The 18802-nt window shown below is 41.1% G+C and overlaps 1 protein-coding gene across 1 annotated transcript in view; it reads left to right on the top strand.

Annotated features, from left to right (window-relative positions):
* The window catches only part of cnc (NFE2 like bZIP transcription factor cap-n-collar), a 41154-nt gene extending 22560 nt beyond the window's left edge, over positions 1–18594 (top strand). The window contains exons 6-11 of the mRNA XM_089462359.1: positions 4599–4678; positions 4780–5277; positions 10952–11446; positions 11509–11596; positions 15260–16533; positions 16606–18594. Of these exons, the coding sequence (XP_089318485.1) occupies positions 4599–4678; positions 4780–5277; positions 10952–11446; positions 11509–11596; positions 15260–16533; positions 16606–16968 (2798 nt within the window). The 3' untranslated portion in view covers positions 16969–18594. The remainder of the gene's footprint in view (positions 1–4598; positions 4679–4779; positions 5278–10951; positions 11447–11508; positions 11597–15259; positions 16534–16605) is intronic.
* The last annotated feature ends 208 nt before the right edge of the window (positions 18595–18802 follow it).

Below are 18802 nucleotides of genomic sequence, written 5' to 3' on the forward strand. Positions count from 1 at the left end.
ATTAGATTGTGTTCTTAGCTGCGAGAAAAGGAAGAAGAAACAAAAACTAAAAACCCGTCAAATAGAACAGGGCAAAAACCAGTTTTTAGCTGCTTTTTTTCTCATTGTTTTTCCGCAAGAAACGCGCGCAGCGTCCATGTTAAAAAAAAAAAAGAAGAGAAACAACAACTACAAGCAGCAGTAACAAAGCCAAAAGCAAAAGTTACAAATACAAACACACAGAAAACAGCTAAGCTCCGCCTCTGCTGCACACACTCACATACACGCGCACACACAGAGCAGTCACTGCTTGTGCGCATGAACAAAGGCCGCGTCGCAGCAGTCACACTCATACACACACATACATACACACTGGCACAGCCACACAGAGTCACATGCATAGGGAGGAAGTGCATATAGTTGTCTCGCTTGCGCTAGCTGCTGTTGCGCCTGGTTTGAGCTGGCAACGCCATTCCTCTTTTGTGCTGGCTTCGCTGCCGACGTCGCTGCGTCCGCCATGGTGCGAAGCCGCCGTCCAGGCATTTAGAATCGTATTTGAATTTTTATAAACGCTCGAGAAACGCTCAACGCTTGACGCGCGCGTATGTTAGCTGCTCTTGCCAAAGAATTGGCTCAACGAAGAGGAAAATAAAAAGAGAAGAGACCACGTTTTGTGCTGTGTTTTTTGACGTGGGCGTGGATAAAAAACTGAATAAAATAGAAGCAAAGGACTTTTAACAAGCGACAAGTGACATAGATGAACGATAAATAAAACAAACAAAAAATCAGGTGATTTAATATAATTAAATCGAAAAGTGCTATAAACTGCGCCCAGACTAAACAGAAATAAATCTCTAATATATATTTTATTGCATATGCATATATAAAAAAAGTGAAAGTCTCGCTTAATACGCGTGTGTATGTGCCTAGCATATATAATAGGAGTTACCAAACGTTAAACAGGGCGTAACTTAGTGTTCACAATAGGCGCCGCTAACAAACCTCTCATGTGACCATTGTGCGATTCTAATAAAAACGACGACAACAACAACAACGAAAAGCCAAAATAAAAACAAATACGCAAAAAATAAGAAAATAAAATCAACTCGTATTCATTTTTCAATATCGAACAATCGAATTGTGCAAAAAAGTCGGCAGCGGAAACTGTTGTTGTTTATTTTGTATACTGTGGTTGTTGCTGTTGCTGCAATTGTTGATTCTGCAACAGACGAACCGACATTACATAATTGTCAAAGAGTTGTAAAAAAAACTACCACCAACAACAACTACACATCAGCCATAACAATCGGCATTTATTGCAACAAATTTTTGTGTTCAATCCGCTTCAACAAAAGACCCAAAGAAAAAACCCCGATTCACACCTTTCAACTGTTGTTTGCCTTTGTTTGGATTACAAAAATATATTTCACGCTCGCATAAATTGCATTTGCAATTGCATAAAGCAAAGGTTTGTACGATTCGCCATCCAATGTGTTAACTGCCCATACAGAGACATTCGATCTGACCGCATTATTTTGATTCGATTTTGTCAGTTGCGATTGCAACATTTCAATCTGCGCAGCCCACAGTGGCCAATTGTGTGGCAGCTGTCTTCGATTCTAGTTCTAGGCCATTTGACCATTTGCTGTTGACCTCAATTTCAGATAGTTCCAGATGTAGGATCTATGTATAAGCTGAAGTTAAGCTTTGTCTGGATTAGTTGAATGAGATATTTATTCTTTTCTATAAAAGAATATCTTATCCTATTGCTTATACATATTATCGTATAATATCCCATTCAACATGACTCCTACATAGTTATTTTAGTATTCAACCCATGACTTCCATCAGTTATTTGGAATTTATTTTGAGTTTCGTTCGCCCATATTTTCTTCCTTCTACTAAATCTAAGCTTATGTGTGAACTAAGTATTCACTCAGTTGCCGCTTCCTTTAACTAAATTATGTATATTTATAATACATTTTATTATTCTTAGATATAGAATAGATGATAAACATACATTGAGCAGAGAAGATAATTAGGCTATACTCTACTCTACTCTGTCGCTTAATTTGTCGATATTCTTGTATATTCCTAACTATTTCATCTCTTTATAAGACGTTATGTTTCATGTATGAGAGTACCCCAAATATAGCGTAAATTCTTGATAAATCCGTAAAATATTCAATATCAAGTACCGACGGCAAAAGGGAACAGGTGAATAAAAGTTATAAGTAAATATTTGTGTATGCTTGATAAAGTTATACGGCACTGATCAGCTCATATAAATAACTCTAAACAATCCTATATACACATAAAAAATTAAATATACATATTACATGTATATAAAATTTAATAATAACAAACCTAGAACAAGGGTTCCCTTATTCTCAGTATTAAAGTCATCTAAATTAAAAAATTCTTTGCTTAAGGAATTCTCTCCTCTTAATTCTTTTATTCAAATAAAATTTATGCTCAACAAGATCTCTCTCACTTATAAGATATTTATCTCTATTCCTCCTCCTCGCTATTCGCCTTTAAGATATTTATCTAAACCTCTTCATGTCCATAAGTTAGTTTTATTGACGGACAACGCCCTTCCAATGTTTACCAAAACTTAGTTACTATAGCATCTGATTAGCATAAAGCATATGGCCAATACTGCCACGCCCCCACACACAAACAGAGACTTTAGCTATTGACAGTTGATTGAATGAAACTTCCTGAAAGGTAATCAAAGATAAAACTTGGAAGCGTCCAAACAAAAGCACGAAAACTACGAAAATATAATAAAGCCTCAAATGTGGATAGGGCTGAACACCTTTTAGGCCGTTGTCGCTTAATTGTTGGTGACAGACGGTACACACTTACTCACACACACACCCACAGACACACACAATAGAAAACGCAGCGCAAATCGAATAATATTTTTATAGACATTTCCAACAATGCGGCCAAGCCAAGCAAAACATGCAGGCAACGGCAATGACCAAGAACAGAAGAGACAAACAACAAGCCCAAAAATGATAAGTAAACAGTTAGCCAAATTACAGGCCTCAAACTGTTACCAAAAAAAAAAAAAAGGCCGAATTAAATGCCAGCCCTAAAATAACAGGCTAAGGCCTAGAAAAAACATGGCCAAACAGCCGCTGCCTCGGTGCGTGTGTGTTGGCCACAAAATGGTCGCAGTGGAATGTATTTTGTAACCAATCGTAAGAATAACATTGAGCCAAGGAATTGTTCCAGCCAAGTTGCCAGTTGCTCCCTTCTCCCCAGCCCGTCCGTCCGTCCGTCCGTTTATTTATTCTAATTTCTGACCCTACTCAAGTGCCAACGGCAAAGGTCGTGAGCGTCGTCACAGCACTTGAGCGACCCGACCAACTTTTCTTACTTACTTTTCTTCATATTCTTTCTCATTTTTGTATGTTGTTTCTACCCAATTTTTTTTATCTAGATGGCTCGAGTGGTTGGTGGTTGCCGGTTGCTGGTGGTGCGCGCCCACCAATTTTTCTTTTGGTTTGAGCCATGTTTATTATTTAGTTTGTCCAGCTACCACTTTTGGAATTTACCTTTCGTGGAACTGGTGTTGGCGATGTTAAGTAGTAATTTACTGATAATATGGGTGCCCATTTCTTTGCTTCTTCTCACTACAATGCCCACAATACTCTATGCAAATATTTGACCATGTTCAATATGGTGTGGCCCATTTAAGTAAGCGATACACAGACGCTTTGCTTTAGTTATTTGATTAGGCTCTTAGGGAGTGGGAGTGAATGAATTCAAGGAATGTGAGGATATATCACGGATAGGATCTACATTGATTTGAGTATACTTGCAAATAAGTCTAAATAGATTGTAAAAGATTTGCGAATTTTTGATATAAGAATAACTATTAATCATAATCCATTTTGTATCTTATTTCTTTATCGTTCATACAAATCTATCTGGAGTCTTCTTCATTTTCGATATAACTGGAAAACTATAAGTGTTAGAGACATGAAATTTGGAGTGTAGACTAGTCTACAGTACATACACTATAAACATATTTCCTTCTTTTGTCATCTATTCCATGAGCTTCCTTTCCATTCCTTTCATCGGTTACCTAAACAGTTAATGATTCTGCATATCAATTATGCTAGTCTCCCACAACACTCCACTCTAGAGCACTATACCTCTGCCCTTTTAGGAGACCTGTCAAAACGCATCATAAATTAAGCACATTTATTTGGAATTTTTCGTCTTTTTTAGCCATTTTATCAGCTGCTTCCGTGAGTTGCAGCTGATCTTTTGATATTTATGATTAATGATTGCTGCAGTCCTGTTTGTTTACCTTTACGATTTGCAATCTATCCCACTGGGAAGTGCTACCGTATTTTTGGTATTTTCAAGTCCAGTTCTGGGTTTGCTCTTGGGATTATATTGAGATGGAATCGGATTGATGATGCTCCAGAGACTTGTAGCTGGCATCAAAATATTTTTGTATTTTTGTTATATTTACAAATATTTATTGAAAGTGCTTGCCTCTTGGGTTCTAATGCTCTCCAACTACATTCATGTATTATACAATTGATCTATGTTTGGATGACTTGACTTAAATGCCATTTAAATGCCACCCACAGGTGAATACATTCGCTTACCCTTGGATGAGCTGCTCAACGACGTGCTGCAACTGCCTCCCTTTACGCTTGAAGACGACGTGGTAAGTGATCTCCCGCTCTCGCTCTCTCTCTTTCTCTCTCTCTCCTTCTCTCTGTGTCTGGTTGCCCCATCTAATCTATGACTTTCTCTGCACATTTTTAGCTACACGGCGACTCGGTTGCTTCCACCTCTCAGGCTGCTGCTGCTGCTGCCGCATTGAATAGCAAGCCGGCTAAGCGTATCGTTTCTGAAACGGGCGAGGAACTGATCTTTGCTGAGGAGGAGTTCAACGATAAGGGTAACGGGGCAAGCTACTCGGTCAGTGATTTTGATGATCTGCAGGACTCTGTGGGTTCGCCGCTCTTCGATTTAGATGACGACGCCAAAAAGGAATTAGACGAAATGCTACAATCAACCGCACCGCCCTACCATCACGCCCATCCCCATGCCCATGCCCATCCCCATAGCCACACGCACCATCATCATGCCGCCGCTGCCGCCCACCACCATCACGCCCACGCCCACCATGCGGCTGCCGCTGCAGCCCATCAGCGTGCGGTCCAGGCGAGCGCCAACTATGCGACCATGGGCTCCACACCGGGCAGCGCCTTTCAGCGCCAGCCGCCCAGCTCCGCTGGCTACCATCATGGCCATCATCAGGTAAGCCATTGATTCGAATCCTTTTAAGTGCCAGCATCCGCCATATACAACTCTTTCCCCCACATACATGTATATATAAATATATATTTATGTGTATATATTTATTCGTGTACATTTAAAGCCGCATTCAAGGATCATTTGCACGTCGTTTTCGAGTGTTTTTCATCTTCTTGATTCATTTTTTCTTTTTCTTGACTTTTTTTCTTCCATTTTTGCCTCGCTGCCTGTGCTTCGTTCTCGAGCACTTGATCTTGGCTCGCATCATTGTTGTTATTCTTTATTTATTTATTTTTTTTTTGTTTTGTATTTTCGTGGCTGTTTGTACAAAGCTTCAAATCTGGTTGTATATAACACGGCCCGGTTCAGCTTCGCTCAGCCTTCTTCATCCGTTCCGTTTCGTTTCAGCCAGCAAAGTTCGTCAATCTGTGGCTTTTGTTGTAACTGCCTCATCAAAAAGATTGAGGCGAGCAACGAAAATATCTGTACACATAGTATATATACATATATGTATGTATGTATATATGTAGAAGTTGTTGTTGGCTTCATCTGTTGCTGCTGCTCTTCAGCTGCGCTCAAGCCTTGTAAAGATTCTTTTTGGCTTGGCTGCCCTCACGATGTGTCTGATTTGTGTGAAGCTCTTGCTGTTGCTTGTTTCGTTTGTTTGCGCAGCTTGGCTGCTGCAAGACAACCAACACCATCACCAACGCCACCACCCCCGCCCCTGCTCACCGCTCTCCGCTCACCAGCTTGCTTAACTGCCACCTATTGATATGATTTTGATTTGATGGGGCAAGACAACTATGCTAAATGTGACTCACAAGCGAAATTCAGGCACAAACTGTACCAAACTTAAGGTTCATTTCCCATGAATATAAATGGTATTATTAGGCAGGACCTGATATAATGATAGATAGTTCGACTTGTAGTATTTCACTTGAAAGTTGGACTTAAAATTTGTATTTGCTGTAAAAAATCAAGCAAAATGAAGTGTGGAAGTCTTATAGCATATATATGGTATGTTAAGAGATCATATTAGTTGGGTATATAACATATATATTTTATTCGATTTACATTTAAGGAATCTAATTAGATTGTTTAACGTTAATGTTACCAAGTGAAGTGCCTAAGTAAAATATTTGCTTGCTCTCTCTCCTATGTTCTATGTTTAATGTTTATGCTAAGACTTCTGTTAATGCTAACAATAATGCTTAGGTGACTGTTAGATATGAATGCCTCTATTTCTCTCTTCTGTCATTATCTTTATACACTTCTATCAGTCTGTCACTTTAACGATGTCTTTGATCTATTTATATTGAGTTCTAAGTGTCTTCTGACAGCTTACAGTGTCTGGTGTCTAATCCGCACGCAAAGCCAAGCAAACAAGTGCAGCGTCAAGCGATAAAACCACCAAAAACCACACTAAACCACCAAAACATGTGTCCTCGCTACTGAATGAGTAGCTGCTCAAAATATTTAGCCTGGCTCTTTGCGCATGCGCAGGCATCTAATGAAGCTGAACAAAGGCAGCCATAAAATAGAGTGAAGAAATGCAGAGAGAGATGGAGAAAGAGGGAGAGAGACGGTGTGAGAGCTGAGCAGTCATGAAGTCAGCGGCAATTACTTTAAAGTCTTTCTTTCAAGCCGCTCGCTGTGGTCAGCCGCAAGGGATTAGAGGCGAATACCGTGTACCCGGGCACCCTCTAACTGTAACCCCTATATATGGCAGACCATCTCTCTGTCGCTCTACCTTGATGCAGTTCAGTTTTGGTGAATGCACAGCAGGTTCCGGCTGCGGCACTTGCATAGCCAAAGCCATTTAATGAGCCAGATGATCTGTATTTGGCATTCGCAGGAAGCGCAACGGTAAATCCTCGCATCTAGGGTTTTTACCCAACTCCTTCTCTGTCTGCTTGTATAGCTCACTCTGTCGCCCTGTCCGTCTGTCTCTTGGTTCAACTGTCATTAGGCAACTCTGTCGATCTTGATTATGATTATGCAATGCGGTGTGCAAAGTGTCAGCTTCCTGATAACATTTAATTTGCCATTTGTGCGCGTAACTAAAACCCCGGGCTAAACCCTCGATCTGCTCACCAACTTCCCCATTCCCCACCCCCCTACCCATGCTCGGCCTGCTAATTGCAATCACAATACAAATACAGAAAAAAAGAGGGGCACAAAAAAAAGCTTGGCTTAGCTTGGTGTTCATTAATGCCGCTTTGTTGTTGTTGTTGTTGTTTTCGTTGTTGCTGCTGTTGTTGTAGCAATGCGCCACTTGAGTTTTTCCGCATGTGCGCCGTGTGTTTATTGAATTCGGTGGCACTTGCCGCCCCTCCGCTGCCACGCCTCCGTTGCCGTTGTCTTGATTGCAGCTGAACAGCGGCCACTTCAATTGCCGCTGCAGTAGCCCCTGCAATTAAATCTCCATTTAGTAAGCGCGAATACAGCAACAACAACAACAACAACAACAACAACACAAAAAGTATCTCTTAATGCTCGCAGCCCTAAGCCCACTGTCTGCCGCCGCGACTTCCCCCTGACGCCTTAATCGTCGTCGTCGCTTTAATTATGTGAATTTTAAATATTTACAAAAAGCGCTAAGCACAAAATCAGCGCAAAAAACTTTATTAATTATTTTACAGCATCTTCGAGTTATATACACAATTTTTTGCTCTCGAGTGTGAGTGAGTGTGTGTGTATAAGTTTTTTCTTTTTTTTTTTTTATTCAATTTATGTAAACAGTTTGATGGCTGTCGCGCTGTCCTCTTGAGACTCGTAAATCAAATTAATGACAAAAAGAAAGAAATACAGCAAAAAAATTAAAATAAACTGCGATTCAATTTGATAGTAGAGTAAGGGAGACAAAGAGAGAGAGATATAGATGTGAGCGACTATCCAAAGACTATCTTTAGTTATAGACAGAGATTGGGAGTTTCCTTTTATAGAGAAAGTTTGTGAAAATGCTTGATGTGCCGAATGGAAGCAATCGATTGGCTAATTATTTGCATTAAAGCTTAATGATGGGAGTTAATTTGTTTTAAGATCTCTACAGTCAGTTAATAGTACTCCAGGGGAGAAAAGAATCTAGAAATGCCCAGCAAGTGGCATACAGCTGATAGATATTGAAATATTCTAGCTTCTAGCATATAAACATAATACGAAATCAGGGAATATAGATATATTTGAGGTTATATTTTATATTAATTTTTTTTTTAATTCAGCTTAAGATCAAAAATGCCATTATTATTCATAAATAATTAAGTTTTAGAATTAATAATTTGTTAGTCGTTTTTTTTATGAATTAGCTAATATACCGTAATATTTCAGCAAAATATATTTCTGAATTCTTTATAAAGTCGAGTCGACTAGGATTGACGATCGTCTTAAGAGATTCGAGAGTCTCAATAAAAAGGCTATTCACACCAAGTGAAAGACGCTTAAATATAAAAGAGAATCACGCCAATGATAATAGAATAATTTTGTTTTTCCGAGAATCTATTATGCCAACTAAAAATAAATAAAATATATTCAGCTATAAAACTAGTTAGTATTAGCTTTTGTGAGGAGTGGGAGATATGAATTTTCTTATTGATTGATAGAACTTGCCTTAAGTCCGGCCAAGCTTGACGAAATTGGTATTACAACCCACTAAAAATAATATACTCGACTAGTTAATTATCCCATATTTATGTGCCTAATCCCATCAGAATCAATTGAATTGATTAAACACATAGACCCAAGTGTTAAGCTGCTTAGCCAATTATCGTATTTAAGCTTCTATAACTGCATAGTTACGATCTGTCGAGAATATCGAATATCGTTGAAGGCCTACTGAAAACGGTACTCCACTAACTTCTAGCGGCTGCAGCCTGAATCTAACGGCAAACATCTTCAATGAAAGCAGACAGCAACAGCTCAAACATGGCTATAAGTATGCGTGTGTGTGTGTGTGTGTATGTGTGTATAGATTTGTTAGCCAGCTACCGTATCTAAGCCTCAACACTTGGCTTTGCTTTGCGTGTGAAACGCAACAAAACAATGGCCAGTGGCTGGCAAACTAACACCAGAAGTTAATGACAAGACAGTGACAATTGAAATTACACACAGACACCCAGCCACATACAGTCATAGACGCACACACACATACAAACCAGAAGCACATGTACATGCACATGCAACTGGCCAAAAGTAAACGCCCCGTTTACCTGCCCTGGCGACTGGCTTTGCCTTGTTGTTTTACCTGTTTGCCGAGAAGAGCGTGTCGAGGCATATATTAGAGATGTGTGAGCTGTAAGTTGTATGCGTGTGTGTGTATTGTTGTTTATACAGCCTCACACGCACACACATGCACACAGATACTCACTGCATTCGCCTTGCCTTTGCATCTGTATCTCAACATCAACATTTGTATCTGTATCTGTAGCTGTATCCGCGCAACTGTCAGTCAACGTTGTCTCGTTCCCCAGTCAAGGAGTCAAAGTCGACATTCAGCCGTTCACCGGTTCGGTTCATTTCAGTTTTAGTTCAATTTCGGTTCGTTCTTTAGTCTTTTTTTTAATGCATCTTTGCTCTGTGTGTGTGTGTGTTTTTTTTTTTTTTCGCTCTTTCTCTTTACACCTACTCAGGGCCCGTCGCGTCATATTTCGTGTTTGTTGGAATTTATCAGCAACTCAATCTGAATGTCAATGCCGGCCGCATCCTTCAAAATCGAATATGATTTGGGCCCGGTTTTGTTTCTTTTTGATGGCTTTGCGGCTTTTAGCGCTTAATTGCGGCGTTTAACAAATTGTTTCGAGGAACGTGCGAGATCCTCGCGCTCTCTCACTGTTTCTATCTCTCTCTCCCTGTCTCTCTCTTTCTCTCTCTGCTTGTGTGTGTGTTAATATATGTGCATATATTTTAGGCCGGCGCCCACGCCTGGCTGTATGCAATGCGAAGAGCTCGTCTGGCATTAGTTAAGCAAATAAATAAACCAAAGCGATAATTAAGAATAACAAAAGCTCAACTAATGAACTCGTCTCACAGCACGAACTCTGTCGATCAGTTAGATACAGCCTCAACTACAGCTACAGCTACAGATGCAGATTCAGATATAGCTGATGCTGAAGCTGAAAGGCTGAAAGGCAACTCAAATCGAAGACCGACCGCTGGCTGTGGCACTTGTCAAACTGTGAAACGATATGAAAAAAAAATGTTTCATTTCAATTTCATGTTGATCGATCTTTTGGGCAACAACAGAAATCGCCCGATTGATACATTGTGCACGTTTTTTGGCTTAACCGATCGCCGAGACAGACAGGCAGTGAGACGGACGGACAACAAGCCTGGCTTTACTTGCAGCGCAATTTGAATTTGTTTTTTTTTTTTTTTATATTTATATATATATATATTTTTTATTATTTATAGCTGTTTTTTTTTTTTCGTGTCTTGTCTGCGGCTTATTGTTGCGCATTTCTAGAGAATTCCGTAAACGGAGTCTTGCATGATTGATCGCTTATTTATTAGTATATTTCACAATGAGCTGGCCCCGCTCTCCCCCTCCATATCTGTTGGTCTCTAAACCCTTCTCGCGTCTTGTTAATACATCAACAGTTTGTGCAGCTTCTCGTTTTCACATACAAGCACACACATACACACACATAATTTAATCATTTGGTCTGCATTTTTCGTTCCACAGGGCCGCATGCCGCGCCTGAATCGCACCGTTTCGATGGATCGCTTGCAGGACCTGGCCACCTACTTTAGCCCCATACCGAGCATGGGCGTGGTCGGCGGCGTCTCCGATATGCCGCCCTATCCGCCACACTATACCAGCTACTCGTACCAGAGTCCCGGCGTGCCACCCAGCGCCCAGCACGCGGCACAGTACGGTCAGTCGGCGGCTGCCACGTTGCCGCCGCCGCCGCCACCGTCATCCGGCCCGCATCATGGCCACAGCCATGGCCACCATGCGGCCATGCTGCATGCCAATTCGACATTGGGTGACCTCTGCTCGGCTGCCGGTGGCCAGCCGCATTACGGTCACAATCTGGGCTCGGCCGTCTCGTCCAGCATGCATTTGACTAACTCCAGCCATGACGCGGACGGCGCTGCTGCTGCTGCGGCTGCAGCGGCCGCCGCTGCCGCTGCCAGCAGCAATTACAAAATGGAACACGAGATGATGTATTATGCGGTATGATCGAACATGAATTATGATCCCTATGCTCAGAATGCTAAACGATTTGTTATCTACAGAACACCTCTTCGGACGTGAATCACACAGATGGTTTAATCAACTCCTTTTTCAACGATGAGGATCTTCACTTGATGGATATGACAGATAGTAAGTGATTAACAATATCTCAATTTAAAAATTAGCTAATATACTAAATATAAAAGCACTACAGTCAAGACTGTTAATAATTTAAAATTAGGAAACTTTTCATGCGTTTATTAGGTCTGTCACAAAGCCGGTTACATCAGAGCTTTTCACAATTACATTAGACATGGGCAGTAAACAATAGATTCCATTGCTTCATAAAGTTTTCTTTTTGTTAAGTTGCTTGGATGAGAGCTTAAAGCTCATAACGAATTCAAAGCATTTTATACTAGAGACTCAGGCGGAAGTTCTTAAACAAAATTTAGTAAATATTTATCTATTGGGTAAAGTAGCTAATTAGTGTATTTTTTATTTAAACAAATAGCTAAAAACAATTGTTTCTATGTTGACTAGGCTTTATGTAGAAATGTAGAGAAAGCTTTTATTTAATGTATTTGCTATACACATTTTCTGTTCTGCATTTTTTTTTTTTTTTTATTACTTTAAAAATTAAAAATCTACTATCATGAAACTTGTATACAATAATTGCAACCTGGTGTCAAGCATTTATGCTAAAAGCCAGGGCGAGCTCAGTTTGAGTCACACCCACATGCGCCGTGTGCTCTGTCGGAGCTTTCACTCAAGAACATCACTCACTCCAGTTGAGCATGCACAAAGCGAAAAAAGCACACACACTTGCGCAAGCTGAGCAACAACAAAGCACACACACAAAACACATACGCGCACGAGAACTTGAAAACAGGCGAGCTTTTTTGACTGTCGCGTCATATCTGTGTTGTTGTTGCTGCTGGCACATTTAGCTGTTCGCATTGTTATTGCTCTGCACTGCTTTGTCGTGTTCTGATTAGCATAAAATTCGTAAAATTAGTTTAAATTTGAGTGAAGAATAACAACGCTTGCTCAGCGGCGTCAGAGCTCGATCGTTGCCACGTTCGGCTCTTGTCGACAACTCGGCCCGCTCGTGTTTCGCGCTCAATTCAGGCAAAAAATTAATAATGAGCATGAGAAAAGCAAAGCAAAGCAGCAAGAACACCGCACGAGTCCGAGTCAATCAGTCGAACACGAACAATCGAATACGATAGTGAAGTAAATATGTACATATATTTAATGAAATATAGAAAAAAAAGAAAACAATAATATTTAAAAGAAGAGGAAACTGATTATGTGCAATAAACGTGACTACAAATCAAATTAATTAACAGAATTTTAGAGAAAAACGCACTGATAAATGAAACAATGACGCACTTGGCACATTAAGCAAACGCTAGAAACTGCTAAACATACTAGAATTCATACATGCATACAATTATACGTGATACACGGACAGACAGACAGACACATACACATCCATGCAAACTCAGATGTATTGGTGCATCACGAATTTAGAACGTTTGATGACGCGCGAGTAACGTATTTGTGAGCAACGAAAAAAAATTAAATAAATAAAATAAAACATCGAAAATAATCGCGCAAACGAACACGAGCATCAGCCCCAAAAACGGATGCCCAGACTGCTCAATACGCAAATCAACAGGTGAGAGTGAGGGGAAATATGTATGTGTGAAAATAAGCAGAGCATTTGATAGCGCCTGAAAGAAAAGTAGAGGCAGTGTCAGCGAGCGGCGTAGACAGAGGCCGTGGCTGAAGTGAAGGCAGAGGCAGAAGCAGAGGCATTGGCGTCGGCGCCTAGTGCGGGTGGTGGCCGTCGCCGCCGTCAGCGCAGTCGGTGTTTTATTTTTATGCTCAGGCGTACGAAATGTTAGCATCAAAAGCACAAACCCCATTTAATTATTTGCCGCGTAACAATTTTTTTCATTAGTCATGCTGCGCAACCAGCTCTGCTGCGGCTGTTGCTGCTGCTACTGCTGCTGCTGATATCAGCAAAGTTGCGCAGCGACGACATCGACAGTGTTCTAAAGCGCGCACTCTCACGCGCTCTCCATTGCTCTCGCTCTCGCGTGCGCACACACACATGGGCACACAAACTGACAACGACATTCTCTCTCTAATGCACGATCAGCAAGTTTTGTTGCTGTCGCCGTTGGCTGTTTACTATTTTTAAACTGCTGAGTCATCTCATTCGAAGCAATAACGTTAAAGCACAATATCAGAATTGATATGTGTGAGTAGATGTACATATGTGTTTATGTGTACTATATCGCTGGCTCGTTATATTCTAGCGTGCTCAATTTATAAATGTTTATATTATATACGCACTTATTGTTGATGTCGCATCTCTCTCTCTCTCTCTCTCTCTCTCTCTCTCTTTGTCTCGATGCATTTCTGGCATAAAATGACAAAAAAGTTAAACATTACGTTATTGGGTTACGTGTTTACGTTTGCGACATTTTTAGACAAAGACAGCATATACATACAGATGGACAATGTATGTGCGCATTTCGTTCAGCCAGCAGCTAAAACGTGCAAAAGCTTTAACTGTTATCTCCATATAACTTCCGTTATACGTTAGGTTTCTTATATTATTTTGTGTTCGTTATTTTTTTAAATTTAAATTTGTTATAATCGTGGCAAGTTCCAGGGCGTATTCATCGCACTTGGCCCACTGATAAGTTCGACCTACAATTTTGTATTGAATTTTGCCCAGTCATCAATGTTTATGGGCTTGACCTTGCCTAGCCGGCAGACGTACTTAGGCAGACAAGCTACATATGTATGCACACATATACATATTAACATGCATAGGCACTATGTGTATGATCTTATAATAGGTTAGCTTAATCAGCTCACACATACAGATAATGCCCTCAAGTGTGATGATAATGATTGTGGGCTATCAGTTTTACGAATAACGTGAGGAACTATGTAACTTTTAAAATCATGTATATAAGTAAATTTAGTCTTATTCCCATATTTTTCCATTGGAGAGTCTTATAGCAAAATTTGCGATTTATATTTTCTTAAATTAGAAATGGGATGTTATTTTTACGGAATTGTTTCCGTTGATACCGTTTATACCTCTTCAGCACAGTATATAAGCTCACATGGTTCGACGATAAGATAATGAAATAAGAGACCCGAAAAGAACGCACAACAGACATTGTCTTACGTGTAGTATATAGACGTGTATATACATAGTTACCCAGTGAGAGACACGGTAGACCTGGTAGCTTGGGGACTGCCTGCCACTGATAGGCGGGCACATACATACATATGTATGTGTATGTGTAGATAAGAAAAGTCGAAACAGACGATAAGCACAGTGTGTGCGATGATTGCACGCTTTACGAATATGGCAAATTGTGCTGAATAATCGATGAATGCAGAAATTGTTAATCTATATAGAGAGTGAATGTGTACAGTAAGAGCTGGCTGAATGAAACTGCTTTGAAGAACTAGTCAACTCTTTAGTCGCGGAACCAACTCAATTCGAAATACTACAGATTATCGGAGAATTCTTAATAAATGAGTGTAAAGTTAAGATGTATGTATATGCTAACATATTTATCACTAGCTCGTTAGTCTTAGATATTTAATAAAAAGTGAAATCTTTTAATATAAACAGTATAATATTACATTTGCCTCGTGAGACTTTAATTCGAATTAGTCAAAAAAAGTTCAGGTTTCAGACTTCACTGTACCTTTGTATGTATATTATCCATCTATAGAATAGAACTAATGCCTCGCTTCTATCTCTTTGTCGCACAGGTTTCTGTCGCATGGTGGACAACAGCACGAGCAACACTTCCTCGGTGCTGGGCCTGCCCAGCAGTGGACATGTTAGTAACGCTGGCAGCTCCACTCTGAACGTAGGCAGCCATGCGAATGCCAACAGCGTAGCTGGTGGTGGTGGTGCAGTCGGTGGTGTTGGCTCTATGAGCGGCGTAGCAGCTGCGGGTGCAGCTGGTGCTGTGGGTGCGGCCGGTGTGGGTGGCATGACCAGTGATCTATTGGCCAGTGGTGGCGGAGCACAGGGCGGCACGGATCGTTTGGACGCTTCCAGTGACAGTGCGGTTAGCTCGATGGGCTCGGAGCGTGTGCCTTCGCTCTCCGACGGCGAGTGGGGCGAGGGCAGCGACTCGGCGCAGGACTATCATCAGGCCAAATACGGAGGGCCGTACGACTTCAGCTACAACAACAATACGCGCCAGCCGCCGGTGGCCCAGAAGAAGCATCAGCTGTACGGCAAGCGGGATCTGCATAAGCAAACGCCCAGCGCACTGACGGCCACAGCGGCACCCGTGGCAGCCACGCCCCAGTCGCAGCAGCAGCAACAACAGCCGCAGGTGCAGAGCATCAAGTACGAGTACGAGGCGGGCGCAGCGGCCTTTACGGGCAGCAATGTTGGCGAGGCAGCTGCAATGGCGCCCGTCCTGTCCAAGGACTACCACCAGGCCTACGGCATGAGCGCGGCCACCGCCTTCACTGCCGACTATGGCATGCCACGTGCTCCATTGACGCCCCAGGGCGTGGTTCAGCTAAATCACACGTACTCGTTGCAACAAGGAGGCGCCGGAGCGCTGCCCCAAGGAAGTGTATCGCTAAGCAGACCGCATCCCCGAGATAAGAAGCCGCCGACAGCCAATAAACATGCCTCCAAGTCGAACAGCAGCGGCGCAGGCAGCGGCATGGAGGAGGAGCATCTGTCGCGGGACGAGAAGCGGGCACGCGCCCTGAACATACCCATAGCAGTGGGCGACATCATCAACCTGCCCATGGACGAGTTCAACGAGCGCCTGTCCAAGTACGATCTGAGTGAGACGCAGTTGTCGCTGATACGCGACATTCGGCGGCGTGGCAAGAACAAGGTGGCGGCCCAGAATTGCCGCAAGCGCAAGCTGGACCAGATACTCACGCTGGAGGATGAGGTGAACACGGTGGTGAAGCGCAAGGCGGAGCTAAATCATGCTCGGGAACAGCTGGATGCGGAGCGAAAGCGCATCTCCAACAAGTTCTCCATGCTGCATCGCCACGTATTCCAGGTGGGTTGTCAGCTAAAGTCAATCGCCAGTTGCCGCACTTTGCTAATCTCAATGCGTTTTTCTCTCTCACAGTATCTACGCGATCCCGAAGGCAATCCCTGCTCCACGGCTGACTATAGCCTGCAACAGGCGGCCGATGGCTCGGTCTATTTGCTGCCGCGCGACAAGTCGGACAATGGCACCACGGCAACAACTGCCGCCAGCGCGGTGACTGCGAGCGGCAGCCAGCAGCAGGCGTCGTTGCATGGCGTGCATCAGGGCCATCATCAGGTGCAACACGTGCCACTGCAGCAGCAGCAGCAACAGTCACGTCTGCCATCCCATTTGCAGCAGCAACATCATCAACTATTGCCACAGCAGCAGCAGCAGCAGCAGCAACAACAACAACAACAGCAGCAGCAACAGCAGCAGCAGCATCAGCATCACAAGGAATGAAAATATCTGCTGCGTATTGCCGCAACAACGAGTTGGTTGTCAAACTTTCAGCAGCAGCAGCAGCAGCATCAACAACTGCAGCGGCAACAGCAGCAGCTTAATTTGCAACAGCAACATCAGCAGCAGCAGCAACAATGTTGCGAGCAAGCGTACGATTACTGTTACGATTTCTACAACAACAGTTACCTGTATTACTGAGCGGTTGCCGTTCTTATTCTTATGTTACTCCTGCGCCTACTATGTTGCTTGCAACATGTTGCTGGCAACATTCGGTTGCAGGACGCTGCTACGAAATGATTCGCTTGAATTTCTGCTACTGCAGCTGGTTTTTTTCTGTTTTTCACTTGCTTTTGCATTTCCCCCCCATAATCCCCAATCCCAATCTAACTTAGTCAATATATATTTGTTATTTATTTTTAAAAATTCTTGAAAATTGCCTTCCCCCATAGTTTTTCTCTTACATATGAATATCCATGTATTGAATAGAATCAATAGTGCATGGTATGCAAATTTATACCTTACTTGTGATAAATAATTTGTGAATTATTATTGTTTGAAGCAGCAACAATTAACTGAAAACTTGAATTGAAACACAATTTGTAAAGCCCACTAACAATATCCTCTGTCACACACACAGTCTCATTTGCATATACACTTACACTTACAAAACTATCAATGCGTCGTCCAAAAGAATTATGATGCTAGAAACCATTTACATTTATAATATTAGTCTGTAAAATAACAAAACAACAAACAAAAATGATGAGCACATGTATAAATAGCTGTTAGGTAAAAATTTTGTAAACATTTTGAAACAAACAAAAAAAAAATCAGAAGAAAAAAAAAAACAAAATAAAATAAAAAATATTGCTGGACATTTCATAGACTCGCTCGTAAGACGCCTAGCCCTAAGTACACCAATACACATACGAAAATACACCCACACACACAAACACAAAGTAAACCCTAAGAGAACAACAATTAGCGTATTATTTACTAATACTTTAAGCTAGCTCATAAACAAAACATCTGTAAATACTTATTAAATAATTTAGCTTTAATTAAACTAATTGATTATATAATCCACTCGGTGCACTAGGCCAGAGCTAAATGTAAATTTTACAATTTAAGATTCGAACGCAACAGAGTTTAAAGTGAAACAAAAACAAAAAGTACACAAAAAAATATAAGAAATATTAATATTTAATATTCTTTAAATGTCCTAAAGCATAAAAACCAGAACTTATTTATAATGCTGTAAACAGAGATCAGAAACATGAAACGAAAGAATATTGTGAATTGTATGTATGTTTCTATATATATATACATGTGCATATATTTACACAGTTAAATGGTTGCAATTAATTTCGCGTATCTCAAAATAATTATCGCAAAATAAATAACTAAAGAGAATTAAGCAAAAACGAAACAATGTGCGCAACGTAGCAAAACAATGCGAAATAATTTGTTTGTAAATTGTAATAAACACTTACCTTATTATGTCTATAAACATTTAAACACACACACACACACATACAAACATACGTAATGAAATACATTTACATATTATATTAACATATATTTAAATTAAAAGTAAAAGTAAAAGTACTTATGTTTTGAATATTTTATGCAATTCTTTTATTAACCAACATACGATGATATGTGGGCTGCATCTAAAAAATCTCATTATTGAGCGGGATAGTATTGCTTATACACAAATATGGGTGTATAATAAATATAAGCATAGACTATAGCATCTCCTACACAGTTGTCTGAATGTTTCCTATATAAATGTGCATGTGGATTTTAATTGAGAAACTTGTATGCTTCGAGA

The sequence above is a fragment of the Drosophila arizonae genome, chromosome 2 (assembly GCF_054131065.1).
Source record: "Drosophila arizonae isolate 15081-1271.41 chromosome 2, UAZ_ARI_1.0, whole genome shotgun sequence".
Taxonomy (NCBI): domain Eukaryota; kingdom Metazoa; phylum Arthropoda; class Insecta; order Diptera; family Drosophilidae; genus Drosophila; species Drosophila arizonae.